This window comes from Cheilinus undulatus, linkage group 7 (assembly GCF_018320785.1).
Source record: "Cheilinus undulatus linkage group 7, ASM1832078v1, whole genome shotgun sequence".
Taxonomy (NCBI): domain Eukaryota; kingdom Metazoa; phylum Chordata; class Actinopteri; order Labriformes; family Labridae; genus Cheilinus; species Cheilinus undulatus.
In genome coordinates, this window is record NC_054871.1 from 5,801,555 (window position 1) to 5,825,699 (window position 24,145).

At 39.0% G+C, this 24,145-nt stretch overlaps 2 protein-coding genes across 3 annotated transcripts in view; one reads left to right on the forward strand and one right to left on the reverse strand.

Moving 5' to 3' along the window:
- phactr1 (phosphatase and actin regulator 1) overlaps positions 1-9,491 on the forward strand; it is a 67,270-nt gene extending 57,779 nt beyond the window's left edge. For both annotated transcript variants that reach the window (XM_041791104.1, XM_041791103.1), the window contains exons 7-13: positions 2,071-2,276; positions 4,224-4,380; positions 4,932-4,987; positions 5,081-5,142; positions 6,452-6,592; positions 6,674-6,750; positions 6,910-9,491. In XM_041791104.1, coding sequence (XP_041647038.1) covers positions 2,071-2,276; positions 4,224-4,380; positions 4,932-4,987; positions 5,081-5,142; positions 6,452-6,592; positions 6,674-6,750; positions 6,910-6,925 — 715 coding nt within the window. In that variant the 3' untranslated portion in view covers positions 6,926-9,491. The remainder of the gene's footprint in view (positions 1-2,070; positions 2,277-4,223; positions 4,381-4,931; positions 4,988-5,080; positions 5,143-6,451; positions 6,593-6,673; positions 6,751-6,909) is intronic.
- A 203-nt stretch (positions 9,492-9,694) lies between these two features.
- tbc1d7 (TBC1 domain family, member 7) lies at positions 9,695-20,289 on the reverse strand. The gene is made up of 8 exons (XM_041791105.1): positions 20,042-20,289; positions 19,731-19,843; positions 17,013-17,093; positions 16,465-16,655; positions 15,940-16,077; positions 15,561-15,706; positions 12,669-12,798; positions 9,695-10,696 (listed from the first exon to the last, which is right to left on the reverse strand). Exons 2-8 carry the CDS (start codon positions 19,840-19,842, stop codon positions 10,610-10,612), a joined length of 885 nt encoding a protein of 294 aa, XP_041647039.1. The 5' UTR covers position 19,843; positions 20,042-20,289; the 3' UTR covers positions 9,695-10,609.
- Positions 20,290-24,145: the final 3,856 nt, after the last annotated feature.

The window sequence follows — 24,145 nt, forward strand, 5'->3', positions numbered from 1 at the left end:
TTGAGTTTTTAAAGGAGCTTGTAAAAATTGCTTCTGTGAAAACTTCAGAGGGGATCTTTGAAATTTTGTCAGTTTCAGCACCCACTGTGGACAAGAAAGTACCTTTTTGCTGTCTTTAAACAGTCACTACCGTAACATGCAGTAATGGTGTGTTTCCACCAAGAAGTCTGTTTCAGTAAGCGTTTCCATTATTAAAAGTCAAATGGGGTCCCAAAATTGTCAAGCCATGCTATCCTCCTTTTTTGCTCCTCTCCTTCAGCATCTCAATTGGATTTAATTCCGGGCTTTGACTTGGCCACTCCAAAACCTTATTTTTTTAGGTTTTTTATTTTATTTTATTTTTTTTAAGCCATTCAGAGGTGGACTTGCTGGTATGTTTTGGGTCTTTGTCCTGCTGCATAACCCATGAGCGCTTGAGCTTGAGGAATTCATTGTTTCCATCAGTCACAGCAAATGGTCCAGGTCCTGAAGCAGCAAAGCAGCCTCAGACCATCACACTGCCACCACCATGTTTGACTGTTGGCATGATGTTCTTTTTATCAAATGCTGTGTTATTTGTACACCAGATATAACGGGTCGCACACCTTCCAAAAAGTTCAACTTTTGTCCCGTCAGTCCACAGAATATTTCTTCCAAAGTCTTGGGGATCATCAAGATGTTTCTTGGCAAATGTGAGACGATGGTTGAGTCATGAACTCTGACCTTAACTGAGGCCAGTGAGGCCTGCAGGTCTTTGGATGTGGTTCTGGGTTCTTTTGTGACCTCCTGGATGAGTCGTCGTTGCACCCTTGGAGTCATTTTGGTTGGCCGGCCACTCCTGGGAAGGTTCACCACTGTTCCCAGCTTTCTCCATTTGTGGATAATGGCTCTGACTGAGGTTCACTGGAGTCCCAAAGCCTTGGAAATGGCTTTGTAACCTTTTCCAGACTGATAGATTTTGATCACTATGTTTCTCATTTGTTCTCGAATTTCTTTGGATTGCGGCATGATACGTTTCTTTTTGAGATCTTGTGGTCAACTTCACTTTGTCTGACAGCTTCTATTTAAGTGATTTCTTGATTCAACAGATCTGGCGGTAATCAGGCCTGGGTGTGGCCTGTGGCATTGAACTCAGCTTTCCAAGAACTGTGGTTAATCACAGTTAACTCATGATTTAACAAGGGGGGCAATTACTTTTTCACATTTTGTATTTTTTTCCCTTAATAGATGAAATCATCATTTAGAAACTGCATTTTGTATTTACTTGGTTTGATGATCTGAAACATTTAAGTGTGATAAATATGCAGGAATCAGAAAGGGGGTAAATACTTTCTCACAGCACTGTAGCTGTAAAAAGAAAAAGGCCCAGCTAAATACCTGTATCAAGCCTTAACTGGATTTCAGCTTATCCTTGCATATAGACATTTTGCATGTAAACATAATATTTGTGATTTTTTTGCCTCAAAAAATGTGTTTGTTGGCAACCTTGCCTGACAGCTGATGGTATCTTTTGCTTTCATAAATCATCAGAATTAATATATTTTCAAGCTGTGCCATAACCACCTGAAAACAGAGTCACTTACTTCATATTAGAATAATTATCTATAAATCCCCAAACTTGTGAAATTCTACAGACAGACTGTTTGGAAACTCCTCAACTTTCTGCAGAAACGTCTGCATGAAATGAAAAAATTCTGTCAGTGATGAAATATAACACATGGAAAACAGTTTTCATCCCTGTGCTCTTTTATTAACTGCAGCACACTGGTTTATCCTCTCCCACAACATCCATCACTATGATTGGTTGCCTGTCAGCACAGAAATATAGAACAAGCAGAGCTCTGCTTACTGATGTGCCTGTGAGATGTATACCTGTTTGTCTTTGCAGACCGCTCTCTCACTTTGCACTCACAGTATTGTAATGTTATCTCTCAATGACTGTTTCTTTAAATCAGTGATAGATGACTAAACAGGATTTATGTAAAGATAAAGGTCATAGATACTTCACTCTTATCGCACTCTTCTGTTCATCTCTCATGTTTTTTCCTCCTGTGAATTTGAGCACACACCTCTTGACTTTCCATCCTGCAGCTCCATGATGCACGCCGTTCCCACGGTGATGATCGAGTGTGACGACGACAAAGAAAACCTCCCAAACGAGGCAGACTACGAGGACCTCCCTGGTATGTATAAAGATGAAGAAGAGGAGGAGGAGGACGAAGAAGAAGAGGAAGAGGAAGATGATGAGGAAGAAGAGGAGGATGAGGAGGAAGATGAGGATGATACATTTTTTACAAGTAGGTATCAAACTCTGTCCTAATGGTAGACTACTTTCTTCATTCTCTTAGGTTCTGTCCACTTGCCACTCCAATCAGGCTGCACCACATAAAAACTCTTCACCCCAACTTCCCTCAATTTGCCTTCCATTGATGAAGCCTACATACATTAGAAATGATTTAATTAAACAGCTTCCATCTCACTGGTATACACTTTTTAATAGCAAATAAACTTCCTCACCATGTATGATTTCAGAGTCTAATGTTGTCTCATGACACCAAGTATCCTCCTCCCATCACATATGATCTCCACAGTAAGATTGACACTTCCTTATGATGGCACCACCAGTCCGCCATGACAGTATTACCTGTGCCAAGGACAGTTCAGCCACTGCCACGCCCTACATTAACTAAGTTACTTATTTATCAAGAAGGGCCATTCAGGCTCATATTGTAGTATGAAGTACGTGCATGTGACATCATGTGTCATGTGACAGTGCGAGTCTTTGTAGCTCCAGAAGGCAGGAAGTTCTTACTTTTGAAAGACAACAGAAGAGGAAAAGCAGCAGACAGCTTTATTTTAGCTGAGAATTGTTGTCTTTGTTTTAATGATTTCATTTTAAAGGGGACATATTTTTCCCCTTTAAGACAAGTTTATATTGGTCTCAGAGGTTCCCAAAACATGCCCATGAAGTTTGTAGCTGAAAAAACACTCCAGTATTAGATTTTTGCATGTCTAAAAACCCCTCTCATTCAGCCCTTCTCAGAATGAGCTGTTTCTGTGTCTGTGGCTTTAAATGTTAATGAGCTGTCTGGCTCCACCCCTGACCACACCCCTCTCAAGAAATGGATGTGGCACTACTGATGTTGCAATATTACAGACACTTTGATCCAAAGTTAAGGACCTGACTGGGTTTCAAACCATCAATCTCCCAGACCAAAATCAGCAGGGTCACTCACTGAGTTACCCAGGATGTCAGCCGGCAGCTGAGAGGAGGATCAGGAGAGGAGGGCGGAACTTTCTTCCAAGCCGGGAGGGCCAACCGAACCTGGGGGTGGTGCTAACTCCCTACGTGACATCATGAGGGGAAAAATCAGAGAACGGCTTGTTTCGGCACACATTTTCTGAAAGGTGGAGAAAGAAAGGGTGGAAGGGAGTGGATTCTTCTGCTATTTGAGGGGATTGTGGACAGGCCAGGGCTACACATTTGTTGGAAAAGCCTGAAAAAGTGATTTTTGCATAATATGTTGCCTTTAAAGTGATACGCCTGTTGACTGCTTATCATAACAAGTGATAAATTTGACTGCAACTTTACTTGTACTGATTTAAACAGTTAAATTTATTGTCAAACATACAATTTACGTAAAATACGGAAGGAAACAGAGATGAAAAGAGAAATATTACATATAGGACAACTGTATCATTCCACTTGTGAGAACAATTTCATTTCTTTTCATTTCCATTTTTATCCAAACAGTAAACTGATCAGTCAGTATTTCTGAATTTGTTTCAATGTTTTAAAATATTAAAGTAAATTTGTTAAAAATTTTATAAATCACAACCAATTGAAGTGATAAAGTCGGCATGTTGCCATATTGTGATTATTATATTTATCATAATTACGCAAGTTAGACACAGTTTAGAGAGCTTTTCACATGATGAGCTGAAAGAAAGATAGAACCAGAGTAGACTAATAAAATTAACAGAGATAAGAGAATTAACGGAGAAATGGATAAGTAGGGAACAAAACAAAACAAATTAATATCGTTTTGAAATAAAAGGACTGGAATATCATTCATCTAGTCGTACTAACTGCAGAGTTCAGATTAAGAGAAATGTTTCTTGTTTTCCTGATGTTCGCAGTCACAGTTCCACGTCCAGAAGAGTTGAGACTGATCTTGGTCTGTAAGGCACAGGCTTACTGCACAATACTAAACTACATTTTTCTTATTATTTACTCATTATAGGCACACTGGCCATGAAAGTATTACGGAAGGACTCTCTGGCCATCAAATTGAGTAACCGTCCATCCAAGAGGGAACTGGAGGACAAGAACATCCTACAGCTGCAGTCGGACCAGGAGAGACTTGAGTCTCGACAGCAAACAGCCACAAAACTGACCAGGTGAACCACACTGAGCCAGAAATCATACATGTACACTTTACTCTACATACAGGCCTGGTCACTCTGCAGAGGGCTTTAGCTCCATGTTAGCAGTGACTGATGTGACCTGGCCGCTGAGGGGAGCAGATGATGGATGATGAGTCATAATGGAGTGAGGAGGAGAGAGATTAAAGCCAAGGAGCTGCAGCAGGACGAGGAGACGTGGGGGAAATATAGAAAGTGGAGTCCAGTACAGTGAGGAGTATGAAGACTGAAAAGGAGAGCCAGAACTGTAGCTCAAAATATTCCTTACTGTTTCAAGTCCCCCTAAAGCAAAATCATAAATAGAAAACCTAGACAGTAAGGTCTGGTCAGACCAGAATAATTAGTCAGTTAAATCATTAGTTCACAAAAATACTTCCCCTATAGTATATTTAATGTCTCCAAACCATAACAGTCTCTCCCTGTCAGAGATTCTTCCTGAATCTGGCCCAGCGATGATGCCCTGACAGAAAACACACAAAAACAGTGCAGAAAAATGCTTCCTGAAATAAACGTGTCACTGTTTTTAGGCGGTTGAGTCAGAGGCCGACAGCGGAGGAGCTGGAGCAGAGGAACATACTCAAGCGTAAGTAATGTAACCTAAAAATAACATTAATAGTAGTAAAACAATCCTCCCTGTGAGTGTGGTCATGCTCTCATTCTTCTTTCCTCTCTTCAGCTCGAAATGATCTGGAGGAGCAGGAAGAGAAGAGGGAGATCAAGAGACATTTATCCAAAAAGGTGAGATGCACAGGTGGAGGCTTTCATAACTTTAGCAGTAAAAATGAGCATGGTTGCTGTGGTGACTGAACTACCACCCTCCTGAATGGTTGATGGTATCACCTGTTATATCATCTTTGTTTGTGTGTCAGAGTGAGTGTGCTTCAAACCAACCAAAAGTTTGCTGTGGAGAAATACATATTTTACTCTGTGTTGGAATGACTCTTCCATATGTATTTTTTTGTTATAAATCCATTTTTAATTCATTTTTCAATTTCTGTTAGTTAAATAAGCCAGGGCTAAGTTTTTGTTTAAATTAGACACTAAGTTTTCTGTCATTTTTGTTCCATTCATACAAATTAGGGATGCACCATCATGTTTTTGCTGCTGATAATGATCATCTCTGAGTAAAATCTGCTGATGTAGTGTTTTATCAGCTGTTTTAGCAGTTGTTCAGTCTACTTAGCTCTGTAGTGTCCGAGGACCCCCTATAGGTGGCAGTGTTAGCTGACAAAAGAGCACGAAATTCACCCTTATTTGCCCAACAAAACACTTTTACTTCCTTTGCTCAAGTGTGCAGAACAGAATCTTCCCAAGGAGCAATGCCGCAAGAATCCTACAGTAAAGGCCTTTGCACACTGAGCTTATTTCATCCCAATTTTTCACTCGTTAAAAAAGAAAACCGAGCTCATGTTGTTATGATCATGTTTGCACACTGACGCCTAGATTTTTGTCTGTCATATTTTTTTCAAAACAGGTTCAGTTTTATGTGAAATTTTGCATCAGTTCAAGTCAATTAAATGGATGATTGATGATTCAAAACAGTGCCCACTGCTTCCTCCTTGTTTGCTCACCCCCGCCTGCCTGACCCCTCCTCTCTCTACCCTCTCTCTCTCACACTGAAACCTCACTTTAAACACCAAAGTTTGTTCATTTATTATGTGGATATCAACAATGGAAATATAACAGATAGATGGGTGATTGATGATTCAGATCAGCGCCTGTTGCTTTATTCCTGCTCGCTAACCCCCGCCGAACCCCTCCATCTCCATTTCTCTTCCTCACTTGCACCAAAACCTTACTGCAAAGACCATAGTTTGCCGGTGTATTTTGTTGATGTCAGCTATGGAAATATAACAGATAGACATACGTTTGTAGCCTACTCACAGTTCATAACAGAGACTGAATTGTAAAGTTACTCTTCATCTCTCCAACTTGTCTCAGCGCTATGATGCATGAGCGTGTGCTGTATGAAGCTCTCTGTCAGGATGGATCCAGCAGGATCTGGTCTGTAAAGATTTAAATGACAGACTTTTTTTTTGTCCTCCAGCTCAGCCAGAGGCCAACCGTGGAGGAGCTGAGGGAGGCCAAGATCCTGATCCGCTTCAGTGACTACGTGGAGGTGGCCGAGGCTCAGGACTACGACCGGCGAGCAGACAAGCCGTGGACACGGCTAACAGCTGCTGATAAGGTCTTATAAAGTTCAAAAAGATTTACTGATTTAAGAAGTCTGCAGGATTTTCTGGTGTTGATTGAGTGTTTGTGTGTTTAGGCTGCCATCAGGAAGGAGCTGAATGAGTTTAAAAGCACAGAGATGGAGGTTCATGAGTCGAGCCGGCATCTGACCAGGTGAGACAAAGATGAAGCCAATTTATAAGATTTATATGACTAAGTACTTAGCCATGGTTTTCAGTGTCAACACAGTACTATTTTATCATGTATTTAAAAAACAGTGGCTCCAAAAAGACTCTTACCTTCTCCTTGTCTTCTTGATCTCTCTCCCTGCAGGTTTCATCGGCCATAAAATGGTCCAGTCAGACCTCAGCCATGCTTTACCCTCCGACACCGAACCTCAAGCGTTCAGATCGCTAGCTGCTGCCCTCATTCTGATGGCTAACCTCTCCAGTGTCGACTTTAACTCGACAGACTGGACATGAACACAACCTGTGTGTGCCATCTTCATTGAAAAGCGAGGGCGAACACTTTAAAGAGACGGATTAAAACTCACCTGGCGTCTCCCCTCAGAGGAGATTTTACTGACTTCTTGATATTCAAAAGCTTTTCATTTTTACGACGAGGAGGGGGCCGTTTGTTTACTTTGCAGCACTTTTGGACGTCAAACAGAATCTGTGCCAATTTCAAGGATGTAAAGGTGAAGATGGGACTTAGTTTTATTTTTTAATTTTGTACAAAGGGATTGTTTTGTTGCCTTTCATCATGCTCTCATTCTCATTTCTCAGCCTGACTTCATCTTTCTTTGAGGGGGTTTGCTTGTGTTGGCACAGATGATATGAAGGTTTTAATTCACCGCAGGAATCAAGATACGACAACAGATTATTGCTGTTGTAGGCAGCTGAGTCTCACGCCTGATCTGATCAAATCTCAACAATTCTCTCCAAGACAATAGCCGTACAAATTAAGATCTTCTGACACTATCACATCAATCAACAGCAATAATTTCTACATTGTTCTTTATTTGTTTTTGGGTTTGCCTTCAAACTCATTCAAACATCAGATCTCCATTTTCAAACCAAAGCAACTTTACTTGCTGTGGACGTCGTGATCTTGAATGCATCCCAGAGTTCAGTAACCCGCTGTGTCACTGTGCCTACAGTATTGTTTACAGGGATTTCAAAATTGCCAAATTTACTCATGTCATTTGATACAGAATATTTATCTGTGGACACAGAAATGTTGCCGAACTCGCTGAGAAAGACGTTTTTTTATATTTCACTTTTTATTATGAATCTTCTCAGTGCAAAACCTGAAAACTCTGCCATCCTAATTTCATGTTTTTATTGTTTACAGTCCATCTATGCTCACTGACCACTTTATTAGGTACACCTGTTCAACTGTTCATTAATGTAACCATGAGCCTGTAACATGGCAGCAACCAGTGCATATGGGCATGTACAGATGTGGAGTTTGTCTTCTGGGTTGTGATTTTTACTGGTCTAACATTTAAGCTTGAGCCACCAATCTGCTTGATACTGCAGATAAAACATTAAAAGTTGTGTGCAAAGTTCAAGTGTAAGATATGGTTCAGTAAGTAGTTGGTTGTCTCTTAACTGAAGGTCAGAGGATTGATCCCCAGCCTGTCCTTTGTCATGACGCTTAACTATCATGCCTGAGGTGTATGAATTTGTATAGATGCGTATGACTAGGATAAGTCGATACTAATAGCCACTACATCATCAGTATTGCCAGACTCCCATTTTCGTCAGTACTATTTTTCTCCTGGAAAATTTTACATAATCCATGCCTGCAGCATTGCATGCACAGTGTAATTTTACTCCAACTGGCATCACCCTCGCTGGCTGGAGGTGAAAGTTCATGCAGAAATTACAAGATCATGCAATAATAAGTATAACTTGAGAGCAGTACGAAAACAACATATTACTTTCTTTTTTGCTGAAGTTGATTTCATTTGAGTTCATTTTGATATTATTGTCATTTTTCGCTTCTGCATCAGGTAGTTGATAAGAGATTGTTATGTCATAAAATTCTGTTTTTCCACCTCAAAAATGCCCTTGTGTGCCACTTCCTAGTCAAGATATGTTGATAAAGTGATGGGGTTTACAATGAGCAGGCCGTGCATTGTTTGTATTTTGAAACTAACGTGATGCTTTGTTCATTCTTATTCCTGTTTGGGTCTGTCTGCTCTACGTGAACTTGCACGTTTTTGCAGCAGCTTCTGCTAAAATAGACTTGGTGCGCATCTTAAGCAGAGCGCACCAGAGTTGAGCTCCCACCAATCCCGAGAGATGGAGCAGGGCACATGCTGTGGAGTTGAAATAAATGACTGGAATGGGAGCAATTCACTCCAGTGTGCTTAAGGGTTCAGATTGCTTTGCATTAGAAATATGTGAATTTGACGGTTAGCAAGTATCCAATCAAAATCTACTCCTAATGAGAGACGCGTCAAAACTTAACTTCAACAGATCTGCATTATGATGCTATTTTAGCAAACTTATTCAATTTTTGGGGCTTACGAATTGCTACCTAAGTGGGGAAATCTTGCCTAGAAGTTGTTTAACCCTAACTGCTGGAACCACCTGACTTAAGAACAGCTCATCAGTGTTCTAAGATGTATAAGGAGTTTATCATGTGTTTTCTAACATTGTTTCTCCTTAAACCTTGGAAATGGGTGTGTGAAAAAATCCAGGTATGGAATACTCAGACCAGCACCACTGGCACCAACAACTGCATGTTCAGAGTCCCTGAATCACCCTCCTTCCCAATATGATGCTTGGTCTAGACATCCGCGCATCATTTTTACATCTACATGCCTAAAAACAGTAGCTGCTGCCATGTGACTGACTGATTACATGTTTGAGATTAAGAGCAGTTGAACAGGTGTACCTAATAAAGTAACCAGTGAGTGTAAGGGTCATGAAATGGAAGTGTTGACCTTATAACTGGGAGACCTGGTCTATCTGTTGTGTGCGTGTCTGCGTGTGTGTATATACAGGAGTCGGTCACACTGCTGCCTCTTGTATGTTTCAAATGTTTGAGAGATTCTCAGAATTATAAAACTTGTACAGAACAAAGAAAGAAAGTGCGACTTTTCAAATGTTTTTTGTAAAGCAGAAAACTGCATGTGAGTATTAATTTATTGTGAGTCTTCTATGATGTATGCGGTTTCTTAAAGAAAGAAACTTATTAAAAAATAAGTTTTATCAAACAGGTTTTGTGCGTTCACATTCATCAGCTTCTTTGTTTCTACTGTTCATTCATGCATTCAAGTCTTTTCTGCACATCGTTTATCTTCTTTGGGTGAGGGCTGGGAATTGTCAACATGAAAAGTAGCTCCTGACTCCTGTGGCTTTATTAAAAGTCACTGCAGATGAGTTTTCAGTTCATTCATGCAGAAACAGATCTCCATGGTTTGTCAGTCTCTCTGTGGAGTTAAGAGTAAGTCCTAGTGCATCCTGGGAAATCACCAAAGAGCATGTCTTTGGTTGGTGGGAGGAAGCTGGAGTACCTGGAGAAAACCCATGCATGTTCGAGGAGAGCATACAAACTTCGCACAGAAAGGCCCTGTCCGGGAAGTGAACCTAGTACCTTATAACCCCTGCACAGCCATGCACCCCTGCCCCCAGTTGGGCACCGCATACTAAAAACAGTTGTGACTTCTGGAATCAAAGACTCAACCAGTATTCATCCACTGAAGCTGCACCAGAGACGACTCAAAAAGGTAACAAGATAAAGACACGAGCGATCAGGGCAGGGACATTACTCTGCAGCGAAATGAATTACAGACTTTCCAGCTCTGCAGAACTAAAACAAGTTTAGGACTACATGAAATACTAAGTCCAAAATACTATGTACCTTTCATTTAGGCTGGTGGGGGTGCAATAAAGTGGCGCAGCACTGAATCCATGTTTTGATTAAGTCCAGTAGGCATCAGACGTGTTGGCACCGGTGCCACTTTGGTACCAGACTTCAGTACTCATCCCTACTTAGATCCCCGCAGAGCTCCGTGTGACTACACAGCGTGCATTGGAGTGCCGCAATACTTGTGCCACAAGTCGATGGCTTTAGCGACGATGGCGTCTGTGTTCTCCTGTGGTATCTGGGGAAGGGAAGAAGATTACCATGGTTAACAATGTGGCTCTCAACTGGTCTAGCCTCAGGAACCACTACCACCTCCCTAATGACAACCACAGACCAAAATTTCTGAAAATATTCAACCACTCAAAATTCAGCGAAAAATAGGTTTATGAGATGCAATTTAACTGCAATAGTTTGCAGCCTTTTGTCAGCTGAATACACCCCAAAGTCCAGAGTGAAACTATGTAGTGTTTATAAAATTTCGAGACAGCAAGTGCCAGTGAGATGACTTTATCAGGGGTTGAAAAATTAACATGGTATTATTCATAGATTTCAGTCACATGACCACTGTTTGCATCACCCGACAACTGCAGAAAAAGGAAGTTATTAATTTGAGCTGTACGTTTTTGTCACTTTGGACCTTACACAGCACTAGGAACACTATTTACATCAGTAATATCAGAAAAGTGGCAGCAAAAACTTAGCTTCAGTGATGTATATATACCAGTATATCTGCCTTTGTGGGGTATTGTTCCCCTTACCAGGGGTGTCAAACTCAAGGCCCGGGGGCCAAATCCGGCTCATGGAACAGTTAAATACGGCCTGCAAGATGGTCTCAAATTTCTGTTATAACTGGCCCATCACTATGAGATCTTCAGATTTCCTCAAGTATAAAAATGTAAGCTTATTGAAATCTAAGAAAAGTAAGGAGTAAAAATATTTAGAGAAGAAGTCAGGAATGTGGAAAAAGAAATTAATTTGTGTTTTAATTTCACATTTTCAATTTTGCATCTCAATCAGGACTCAAACATGGGATTTTGACTTTTTATTTCGTACTTTGAGCATTTCAACTCATAATTTTGACTTCTCATATAATATTTTGAGCTTTAACATTCATAATTCTGATTTTTTATTCATATTTTGACCTATTTAACCAGTTATTTTGTATTTTATCTCATATTTTCAACTGCAAACTTTAACTTCATAATCCCATAGTTTGACCTTTTAGACTCACAATTTAAAATTTTTAATCATATTTTGACTTTGAATTTCATGATTCCAAATTTTATTTGATATTTTGACCTTTTAAAATCATGATTTTGACTTTCTTCCTAATATATTTGCCTTTAGAAAACATTACTTTTCATTTTCATCTTTTGACCTTTTTGAACGAATAAATTTACTTTTCCCAGATTGTGAGCCTTTAAACGCATCTTTTTAACTTTTTGGATATCAAAATCGCTTATCATCAGTGCTTAGTTTTTATTTCATATTTAATTACTGGTGAAATGAGGTTAAGAGTTTATGGTTAAAAAGGTGACCTGAATCCAGAATCCAGCCCCTGCTGTGATTGAGTTTGACACCCCTGCCTTACACCGGCACAAAGATGAAACCCTACAAAAGTATCAGCATTTTTTATGTGTTTGGGTCAATAATGCTGTAGTTTGGAAAGTGACAGGAAAGAAATTCATCGTTAAAGTACAGGGAGTGTTACATAATCATCTAATACTGGCTAATTCACATTACTTTTAAGGATCACTGTCAGCTGTCAGTCAGTGTTCTGATGCTGTAATGTCAGTTAAAGACAGTCATATTTCGATCAAGTTCACACAATATGTGATGTTTGGTGATTATGAGAAGTCTGTTTGGGGCTGCTGTGTTGTCCTCTAGCATTAATCTGCTTTTTGCTCCTCTCTTTTTTTCCCTTCCCTGACTGCATTCTGTAGAAGTACAATCAGAGCTTGTCTCTTCAATAGCTAATGCATTCAGTTAAACATTTTTCTTTTATTTAAAAAATAAAAATGTAACGGGCCAAAATATGTAGGTAGCAACTGAGACTGTCAGCTTCTCCATAGCATACGGCCGCAGGACTCTCTTACTCATGTTTTGTTCCTGACTCACCAGTTGAGAACCCCTGGTTTAAAAGTCATCAAGATTTTGATTTTGTTGGCAATCACAACAGTATTCCATAACTTGTTCTGTAATTTACTCACATTGCACAGAAACTTGACAATGCCTTCAGGCCGGCTGATTCCCATCAACATGATCTTATAGCTGAGCAGGATCTCCAGAGCCACAAACACTAAGATCTTACAGGAGCCGCTGATCACCTTGTCCCACACCCTGGAAATAATCAAAGGACAATCAGGAGTGCATAAAATCTGTGGGTGCAGAGAAGCCTTAATAATGACAAAACATTTAATGTTAAAGGTTTGACAAGATTAACCCTGGATCCAACAGAAAAACTGGCAGCACAAGGTAAAATGTTGCACTGAAGTTTCAGACTTTACGTCAACTGCTAGCATTATTTCCAACATAATTTAAAATGCCTTTGGGTCTCCTGAAAAGGCAATAAATCTAAGCTTCAGTATAATAATAACTGGAATTAATGACTGTTTCGCAGTACAGGATTACTTGTAAACACTATAAAGGCCATTTGCTCTAGTCAATTAACAAACTCAAAATCAAACTGACCACTGTGGCCCGGGGATAGTGAATCTAACACAGGATCAAAAATGTCAATGTCCATGCAAAAATATAGCTTCTTAGGTGTTTATTCACAAAGGTTTCTCACAAACAATTGGCATTCTCCTGGTGGGCTCCTAACTCATGCCTTCCTGGTAAAAAAACCATTCACCTTCCCTGGTGCCCATTTTACAGACGTCACAAACTTGTGCCAAACTACCAAATATATCAAAACAAAATCCCCAATCAATACTTAAATACTCTATACGATAATATTAGTGATATCAAAATTATTTCTCAAGTTCATGCCAAACAATTAACAAATAAATGTAAAATTATTAAACTAAATGAAATCATGTGAATAGCTCCCTAAGAAATTGCTCCCTAAGTGGGATAAACATCCTGACAGGGACGGGTAACAAAATTTACTCCTGTTCAGTAAATCACAATGGGGCATACAAAAAACCTGATCTCCGAGGTCACAAAGAATATTTTCTATTTAAATCCAAAGACACTAGCAAACACATGCAAAATGCACCTAATACATACGACAAAAAAGAAGTTCCTGCTCATAAATTTTGCAAATAAACCAACCCCTGCAAAGATTTTAGAGTGGAGTTTAAGTAAAACAAAAGCATCTAAAGCTTAATCTTCAAGCATTCACTTAGTAAGGATCTTGTCTTTATAGCTGCCATGCATAGAAAATAACAATTTTAGTCTGTCCATACAGAAATAAAGGCAGTTCAAGTCAAGTCAAAGTCTAAATTTATATGAAAAGCATGTTTAAAAGAGCCTCAGTTGACCACGACACTGACTTGAAACTTCATATAACAATGAAACACTAGAAAAAAACAACAAAGAGAATTATAAAAGATGGTCAAATGTTAAGCTCAATAAGTATTAATATGCCCTAGACTCTTTTATTAGGCTACAGCTCAAAATTTACAGCCCATCTTTAAATTAGTGTAAGTCTGTAACTACAAGTTCTATATGAACTATCAAGGCACAATAATGAAGAGGGCACTTGTGAAATTTGTTCAGAAGTGTAAATATGTGTATATATATGTTACTGGATCAGAGAATCAAGTTGGGAAATAAAACATTTCATTTTTGCCTATTTTTTCTTGCATATATATATCCCATAGAAATAATGCAGTTCAAGTCCAAAAATCTCCAGTAGGCCAAAGCACCACATCTTGACATTACTTCTTTCAACTTTCATGCCACTAGAGGGTTATCAGGACAAAATAAGAAAGATGTTAGTAAAGAAATATCCAGGCAAAATCCCCTCCTGTGCCATTTGGGCACAATTTGGCCCAATTTGGCACTGTCTCTGCCATTAAAAAAAAAACAGCACAAAATAAAATACAGAAAATTAAAATAAACTGTTGAAACAAAGGCAGAGGCTGAGAGACCATGTTTGTGTCTTGGACCATCCCACAGGGGGCGGAGGTGTCTGGCTACGTAGCACTATGGGCACTTTGATATGTGGTCATTGATTTGAGTCCTTTTCGAGATGGATGTGGTGTAGGTAAAAATGGTTTGTTTGGGCTTGTAGCTAAGCTTCTTCTGTTTTATGTGATGTGTAATATGACTGTTTTTGTGAAACAATAGAGTGCACAGAGCAAGTTTGTTTGGATCAAGCTGAGCAGGAATCCCGCTAGGGCTTAAGAGGTTAAAAGCCAACGAAGAGATAAGTCAAGAAGTTAAGAACTAGTTAAGTTAAGAACTAAAAATGTTTCAATGGACTAAGGAGCCCAAGTAAATTTACAAATACATTTATCAATTCATTGAAGAAATTACTGATATCAATACTTATATAAAATTGTAGTTCAGATCTACAACTTCAGTCCTTAAAGCACACTTTAAAGTTTTTGAGGAATGAGAACAAAGAGTAAAAAAACAGCAGACATAGGTCTGTTGGTCCTGCCTAAAACACTACAAACTTTATAGAACATAAATCACAAATTATTTTACAGCCAATGCATCAGCTGTAAGTATGAGCTGTAATCTGCTAATATCAATAATCAATTATCTAAGCTTCTTTGTAAAGACCCTTTCTTTGGAGTTGCCATGCAGAGTAATAAATGCTGGTATTAATATGCCAACAGTATCTTGCATCCCTAAAAAACAATGCATGAATGATTAAATCAACTTTTTAATATGACACAGACATGTAAAATGACATGGTTATCATCTTAAAAGACTCATTTGTTGTAGTCTCAGCCCGGTGTGAGGATAAGGGCAAAATGTGATTTGAAGATCTTTGTAGAAAGCTTTAATAGCTTCATGGCTCTCTGTGAAGAACTACTGATAAATCTCAGGTTGCTGAGGAGAAATAAAGGCCATCTGAATCGTTGTCTAGAGTGTTTTTTGTGTTTTGCCCCTATAATCTGGTTTGTAATGGTAACTAAACTGACCTCTGCAGGCTGGATTCAGGCAGACATCCGGCAAAGCAGCGTCTAAACCAGAGGCTGTATGGCAGCTGAACGAGCGCTCCGCTGTTCTTCAGGTGGTTCAACAGTCGAGGTTCCTCCTGACTCAGATAATGCTCCAGACTCTTTGGCTGCACCAGGACAGAATGGCAGGAAACAACAGTCTGAATGCATAGTATTAAGAACCCCCCCTGAGTCAGGAGGACTTTGTCATGCAGGTTTGGCTGATTAATAAACTTTATTATTGCTAAACACCACAACATACGGTGTGAAACTTTCTGACATAGTTGACATTTTCAGACTAATCATTGAAACCCACTTAGTGTAAATAAATTTTTTTTCTACAGTTCAAAGCATCACTCACGAGGTGAGGTACTGAGTCTCCAAACTTTGTGTGGTACTGATTCACAAAACACTTGATCAGCCAATAGCAGTCGACAGGATCGTCTACTATCTCCTCCATGGATCGACTGATAGACAGGAAGTCCTCGTTCTCCTCATCCTGAAACAATGCATAGTTGTTAGACAAAACAGCTCCAAGACATAAGACAGGCAAGGTAAAATACAGGAAAGTGCTACCTAAAAGGGGTAGTGTAACTTAGCAGATGTTTCCTTAAGTATAATAGTACACCTCACATCTCTTATGCAGGGACCTATTGATTAACATCTGGCCCTATTAAACCTCACTCATGGTAGCTTAAGAGCCACATTTCCACCTTCCCGTCCACTTAGTTCTACACAAAACCTTCAGCAAATCATCTAAAAGAAGTGACATATCAAATCCTACATGAATGCCTCTGCACAGCCTCAAACTTTCAACACACATCCATCATTTTGATGCTTTTTATACTCTCTTATGACACATTTCTCTGGAGGTATTTCATCTTACCGGGGCGGTGGTCTCTGAGCACCGTGGGAGCACCTGGCTCTCCAATTGGAACATGCGAAGGTAGATGTGGGTGGAAGGTGTGGAGGGGTTGATGTATCTCATCACCTCAAGAGCCTCCAGGATATCCTGGTACTGCTCCTTTCTGTAGCCTCCAACCAGAGCATGAGAGTCGCTGTGGGGTGGAAGGATACCTGCCAGGGGTCAGGAGAGTTTGTTTATTTGGATACTACTGAGCAGGTTATCCCTGTAGCATCACTTTGGTTATTTTAGTCACAGCAAAGGTTGTTTCTATGAATGCTGATTTATTTATTAAACACACACTCTGACAAATTATTTAAACCATTTTAAACCAAAAAAAATACAAACTCTCACCTTCTTATATCCACGTATGAGGTGCTTTTTTAACGTCTGTGAAAAGTTCTCTTCAGTTTCAGAGGGTGACCATTTGACTATATTTGATTTGTTAATTGTTTTAAGATAAACTGGTATTTAAAGTGGAATAATCTGTATGTAAGACAATTATTAGTTGCAGCCCAGCAGACACTTACCTAACAATACCTTCCACACATGGATCCTGTACATGGAGGGGAGGGGGAACCTCTGACTGAAGGTGCTCAGCTTTTCTAGATCTGTTTGGAGATACAAAACATTTCAAATAATGTTAAATTTGACTAACATTCAACAGTCCTTTCATCAGAGGTTGCCAAATTGGTCATATGTTGATACTTTCTGATTCCAAGGGGTTTTAAAAACATCACAACCTCACAGAAGGTAATTAGAAATGTACTATATCTTTAAAAAATTGCAAAGCTCCCATCAAATTTGTCACCCGAATGCAGCAAGAGAAAGAGAGAGAACTGTAACCCATTCCCATGTTGCACTGTACTCAAATGCTGATGTTTCTCAAGCCTTTTTGCCATCTTTTAAAGATGTCAAAGTAAGGTCCTTACATATCTTACAAACAGGCAGAGAGCAGTGGGGGTGAAAATGTCTACCTTGGCTAATGTACTTGTGCAATTTAGACAGTCTGCAGAAGTTTGCCAAAATATTATGTAATTAAAAATAAGTAAGGATCTGATATTGTATGCCTGGGATTTAAATTTTTGTCAGTGTGGTATTGAAGCAGGTATCAACACTGCTGATTTTCACTAAAATTGCATGGAAGTTATTGTAGTCTCAAACCAGAGTTGTGAGTTTATGCTCACAGCTTTGACTTATTACTAGTACCTTAATCTTTCAGCATCTCACGTTTCCATTTGATTTGAGTCAATCCTTTGGGTTACTGTTTGATTCACAGGCCAGCGAATTCTTAAATATTGACATTTCTCAAGTCCTTTAGATCAGTGGTTCTAAACTGGTCTACCCAAAGGACCCAAAATCACCTTTTTGATTTGAAATCAAAACCTGAACTCCCAAAATGCGTTGAATTAAATTAAGTGAAAATGTTGGGCTGCACGGCTGCGCAGGGGTTGGCGCTGCTGCCTCACAGCAAGAAGGTCCCTGGTTCGCTTCCTGGACGGGGCCTTTCTGTGCAGAGTCTACGCTCTTCCCGTGCATGTGTGGGTTCACTCCAGGTACTCCGGCTTCTTCCCACCACCAAAAATATGCTCATTAGGTTAACTGGTGACTCTAAAATTGACCGTAGATGTGTGTGAGCCTGGTTGTTTTTCTCTATATGTCAGCCCTGTGATTGACTGGCGACCAGTCCAGCGTGTAGCCCACCTCTCGCCCAATGACATCTGGGATAGGCTCCAGCCCCCCACGGCTCCAAACAGGATAAGCGCTGTTGTTGTTTTGGACCCTAGACTGGAAAATATGACTGAACAAAGAGACTAGACATTTTTATTCGATCTTGAGATATGAAGACAGTCATATGAACACAGACTTTCTTCAAGATTTTTCTATCTAAGATAAAAGGATAAATGAGTCAGGTTCTCAAGAAAACAACCAGAATTTACTCCATGTCCAGCAAAGCAGTGTTATACAAAATATTCAATAATTGTTTGAGAATATTAGTTGCTGAAACTAGGGCTGAACAATGTGGGGAAATAATCTAATTGCCAATTTTTTACTCAATATTGCAGTTGGTATGCACCTATTTCTTGAGAATGTATTTTCAAACAAACAGGTGATTAATTATTCTATATTATAACAAACAACATTAGAATAAACTATGGCTGAACATATGAAGCAATATCTTATTGTGATGATTTTGACTCAAATTTGATATGAATTGTTGTAGTCAAGGGAGTGATAATATTCATGTGTTCTCATATTTGATAAGAAAAATGTACAAAAATTAAGAAAGTTGTATTTTTTGTAGACTATTCTAAAAAAGGCACTTGAATAATTGCATGATACGTAATTCATAACATTTAGAAGTTTTAAAGTAGTATTTTGACACAAATTTCAGGTTGAATACATATTGCACCTTCTGCGACCATGCTGGGATTTAACCTAATTCTCGATTAATTGCCCAGCCCTGGTTGAAACTTTGTACTGCTGCCATTCTTGATCAGGTCTCCCTTGAAAAATTGATCTTTGACCTCAGTGGGACTAACATGGTAAAATGAAATGAAGCGGGCGAGTTAGTTCTGTCAATAATTTCAAGCGCAATGTTTCACACCTGACATGCATCTTAATCAAATCACATGACTCACATCCTCCTAAACCAGTGGGGCTATTTAATCCGCAAGATTTCCGGTCTCTTCCTCTGCCGCAATCGCTGCTGCCTGGATCAACACTGCGCTTTCGCGTTCAACCCACCTCCACCCCAGCATCAACCTGTTGACTCCGACTGGGGGTTTAAGCTGTTATCTTATCACCTCTCAAATCTGCAAGGAGTGATGAAGTTGGAGCCTGATGCATATTATGTTATGCATAATAAATGCTTAAACAAACTACAACTTGAGATTATTGGCTGAAATAAAGATGAATATGGATGCATGCCTGCCCAGGGCTTCTATACATCCTGGATTCTTTACCAAAAATGTATTATCAAGTAAATTTTCCTACTCACTGTTTAATCCAGACCACTGAGAACCACTGTTTCCTACATCTATTACAGGCGCCAGACCCTTAGACTTTTTTAATGCCATGGTATTGCCACATTGATCTGTACTGTTATTTCTACAAGCACCTTACAACGGTGTAAAACATCTATATTACTGCAACTCTTCTCCCAGTATTGTGGGAGTGGTAAACCTCAGTGTTGCTGCATAAATGCTTCAGAGTGTTAGACCTCATAAATGTGAGCTGTTACCTACCTAGAGGATTATCTTTGAGCAGTATTTCCAGCGATTTCTTCTCCTCTACTCCTCTGAAGCCCACTTTCTCATAATATGCAGAGCGGAAATTTCTCTGAGGGTCGTCTGCCATGCTGTAAAACCCGAACGACATTTCAAATGCACTTTAAAAAGCAGTCTTATATAACATTAGCTGTCAAATACACAAACACAACAACATTCTGTCAGTAAATAAAGCTGACATTAACCACACCGTAAAGTTTGCCATCTATGTGAATTACACAAATAGCAGATAATATTTCGGAATGTCTCAAATAACGTGAATCTCTTACCTTGGTATGGTGGTTCAACAGGGGACGTTAATATCCACAGTTATTAGCCTAATAGCATAATTAGCGCCATGACATTAATATGCGCTCAGAAATGTAAAATATATGAGACGTCCAAAGCAGTGTGGGCTTTAGTGCATGATATAACTGTTACTTAAGCGACATTAGGGCTTCCTTCATTTTACCAAAGAAAAGTTACACGGATAAGCAGTCCACGAGATCTACTCCATGCTAGCTGATGCTGCTGTCATCGAGAGCTCTCTTCTTCTTCGTGGTAGTTATCGATGTAGTATAAACCAACGTTAAAGGTACAAGACGCCACCTACTGTACGGGAGTGGTCCTCATGAAGCAATAGCCTGTATTAAAGCCTGTATTAAACCACAGGGCTGCGAACTTTCCAGAAACGTTGGGAGTGAGATTTTAGAGCAGTGTTACCATAGACTGTAGAAAGACTGAGTATTACTGAATCCTGCTAAACCAAAGAACCAAACTGTTGAAAAATACCTTTGTATGAGCCACAATCTAAACGGTGAAAAGTGGGTGAAAGTGGCAATGAAAATAAGTTAAAGCTGGCAAAAAATGTGACAAACCTGAAAAAAACTGGGCAAAAATGGGTGTATCGGGGTAAAATAGGCAGAAAATGGCAAAAACTGTGTAAAAAAGTGACAAAAATGTGAAGAAAAAGTGGCAGATATGGGTGACGTGACAAAACTTGAAATGACTTTACCTTTGACAATAATGGTTAAAAAAAAAAAAAGAAAAGTGGCAAAAGAGTGTAAAGCGACTAAAACTGGCAACAAACAACAGAAAAAGTGATGGAAAATAAGCAAAAAATAACTAAAACTGGCAAAAAAAGAAAGAAAGAAAAAACAGCAAAAAGGTGGTGGAACGACAGTGAAAAATAACTAAAATTGGACAAAAGCAGCAAATACATGTGGGAAAATGTATGAAAAGTGACTAAAATTGGCAAAAAGCGGCAAAATGGTGGAGGGAAATGAACGAAAAGTGACTAAAATTGGCAAAAAGCAGCAAAACGGTGGGGGAAAATGAGTGAAAAGTGGCTAAAATTGGCAAAAAGTAGCAAAAGGTGGGGGGAAATAAGTGAAAAGTAACTAAAATTGGCAAAAAGGTGGCGGTAAATGAGTGAAAAGTAACTAAAATTGGCAAAAAGGTGGCGGAAGGTGACGAACAACTAAAATTGGCAAAAACCAGCAAAGGGTGGGGGAACATGAGTAAAAAGTAACCAAAATTGGCAAAAAGGTAGGTGAAAATGAATGAAAAGTGACTAAAATTGGCAAAAAAAAAAAAAAAAATGTGGGGAAAATGAGTGAAAAATAACTTGAATCCGGGGAAAAAAACAGCAAAAAGTGGGGGGAAATGGGTGAAAAATAACTAAAATTGGCAAAAAGCAGCAAAAAGATAGGTGAAAATGAATGAAAAGTGACCAAAATTGGCAAAAAAACAGCAAAAAGGTGAGAGAAATGAGTGAAAAATAACTAAAATTATGAAAAAAAGGACAATTAAAAATGAGTGAAAAATAACTAAAATTATGAAAAAAAGGACAATTAAAAATGAGTGAAAAATAACTAAAATTATGAAAAAAAGGACAATTAAAAATGAGTGAAAAATAACTAAAATAGGCAAAAAGCAGCAAAACGGTGGGGGAAAATGAGTGAAAAATAACTAAAGTTGCAAAAAGCAGCAAAACGGTGGGGGGGTAAGTATAAAATAACTAAAATTGGCAAAAAGCAGACAAAAGGTGTGTAAAAATGAGCGAAAAATAACTAAAATGGGCAAAAAGCAGCAAAAAGGTGGGGAAAAATGAGTGAAAAATAAGTAAAATTGGCAAAAGGTGGGAGAAAATTGGAAAAAAGTGACATGCAATGGCAGGATGCACCTTAAATGGACAAAAAAAAAGCAATTTTTGAAAAGTAGGTTAAAAGGCAAAAACTGGTGAAAAAAGGCAAAAATGGGCAAAAAGGGTAATAGAGGGCATAAAATTGCAAATGAGGCCAATTAGAAATTTACAGACAAAAAATAAAGGTTGGCAATTAAGTTTGACAAGTTAAGCCTACTGTATAAGTGTGGGGAAAAAATTGCAATGGATAATTCTGAGGTCAAAGTTTCCCTTTTTTTATGGTTTTCTGGGGAATAATATTTCAAATTTAGACATAAAAGAGCCACAAATCCTCACAAAAGAGCCACATGTGGCTCTAGAGCCACGCATTGTGTATGACTGTTTTAGAGTGAACTGCATGTGCAGAGCTTGCCAATTCTTTTTGGAGTGTCCCAGCGCATACAGCTTTTTATTTATTAATTTATTTAGCTTATTTGTTTAAAAAAAGACAAACAAACGAACAAAAGAATACCAACCTAGCATAGGGAGCATGGCACAAAGCAGATCGTGGCTCGTTTTGTGCATAATGTTCTATTGTGTTGATTGAAAACGGGAGTCTGAGACAAACCTCCTTTTTGACAGCTAAGTGTTTGTTGTTTATTACTTAATCCCAGGGGTGGAGCTACACTCTCCACACAAAGAGGGCGGAGCATTCTCAGGGGGCCCTGAAGCCGGTTACCTGCACATTCACCACGCTATGAAATAATCATGGAACATTACGAGACGGAGATATTTTAAAGTTAAATGCAAAGCCAGAACTACACTCCAGACATGGCTGCTGCACTGTGTCACTCCGCCCAGTGGTTTACTCAAGAAATAGTTCCGAGTATTTGCTTCACGTGTTGAAATGTTACATAAGTATACGTTATTATTTCATAGCGTGGTGAATGTGCAGGTCACAGCTTGTCCCCGAAAGCGTATTGGGGTTGTTGGATTGTGTATTTGATGAGTTTGATGAGGGAAAGCCGGAATACCGTCTGCTTACATTGAGTTGGCACAGCAGGTCCGAACTCGGCAGCGGCGATCTAAAAATAGCTTGCACCGACAACTAAAAGTAACGAACCTATTACTAAGACTATAGGAATTATGACAATGGACAAATTTGCCAAAATGCTGAAGTATCCCTTTAAGCATTAGAGTGTGAAGCAGCAAAAAAAAAAAAAAAAAAAAAAATCTCTCCCCTGCCACTCTAAATACTCCATTCCTCCACCCTGAGTGCTAACCCCACCCAGGTGTGCTGCAGCCACACAAGTAGAGGGAGGAGGGAGACCAGGGAGAGCAGGGAGAGGAGAAATGCAACATTTTGCAAATTTAACATGAAAATTAATTGACAAATGGGATAATTGAAAACTCTTATCATTTTTGAGTAAAAAATGCATACACATTGTGAAAATGTAATGGCATTTCTAATAATAATAATTATATGAGTTATGAGAGCTATTTAGCGGATCATTTTCTGAAAATTAAAAAGAAAACATCTTTTTGTTTTTCAGTTGAATTATGTCACTGTCACTCCCATCTCATCTGGAAAACCCCATCCTTCTCCCCTCCCTCCTCTCAGTACCAAACTGCTCACTTTCTGTGCATTTTTTGAATTACGGGGGGGCGGGGGTTAGCTCTGGGCCAGGGGTTCATTCAAAGTTTTACTGAGAGCTGTATTGTAGGCTGTTTTGGTTTTATTTTCAAGTACTTCCACTTACTAAGCATATATTTTGGTTACTGCTTGGTTTTAGAGATGTTACAAACATTTTTTATATATTGTGCTACTGGTGTTTTTTTCTGTGCTCCATGATTATCAGTTAACGTACAACCCATAGACTGTAGAAAGAATTGGACAAACCCCGTGTGACATCAGTCGTCTGCTTATAACAGGCGGACTCAAACGGCTTTTGAGATCTGTTTTTCACCTCTTTCTTGTAATAATAACAGACATTCACGTGCTTTATTTCAGAAAGATGTTGTTTCTATTTCACATGTAATATCATATTGGAATCGCTTTGTGAATGACATTGACTGGAATAAGGTTTGGACAATTCCACATAAGTACCTCATCACTAACAAGGTGAAGGAAGTATCCTTCAGAATTATTCATAAATACTATCCTGCTAATCACTATATGGTAAAATTCAAAAGAGACATAAATACGGACTGCTCTTTCTGTGAGGACCACCCAGAGACTGTGTTGCATCTTTTTTTGGCATTGTCCACA

What these genes read in the sequence shown, in the direction of transcription:
- tbc1d7 (XM_041791105.1), bottom strand. Translation starts at nt 19,842, where the DNA reads ATGGCAGACGACCCTCAGAGAAATTTCCGCTCTGCATATTATGAGAAA. An exon ending in GAGACTCAGTACCTCACCTC is followed by an intron (nt 15,707 to 15,939) that starts GTGAGTGATGCT and finishes GTCCTGGTGCAG; the next exon opens with CCAAAGAGTCTGGAGCATTA. An exon ending in TTGTCAAGTTTCTGTGCAAT is followed by an intron (nt 10,697 to 12,668) that starts GTGAGTAAATTA and finishes TCCCTTCCCCAG; the next exon opens with ATACCACAGGAGAACACAGA.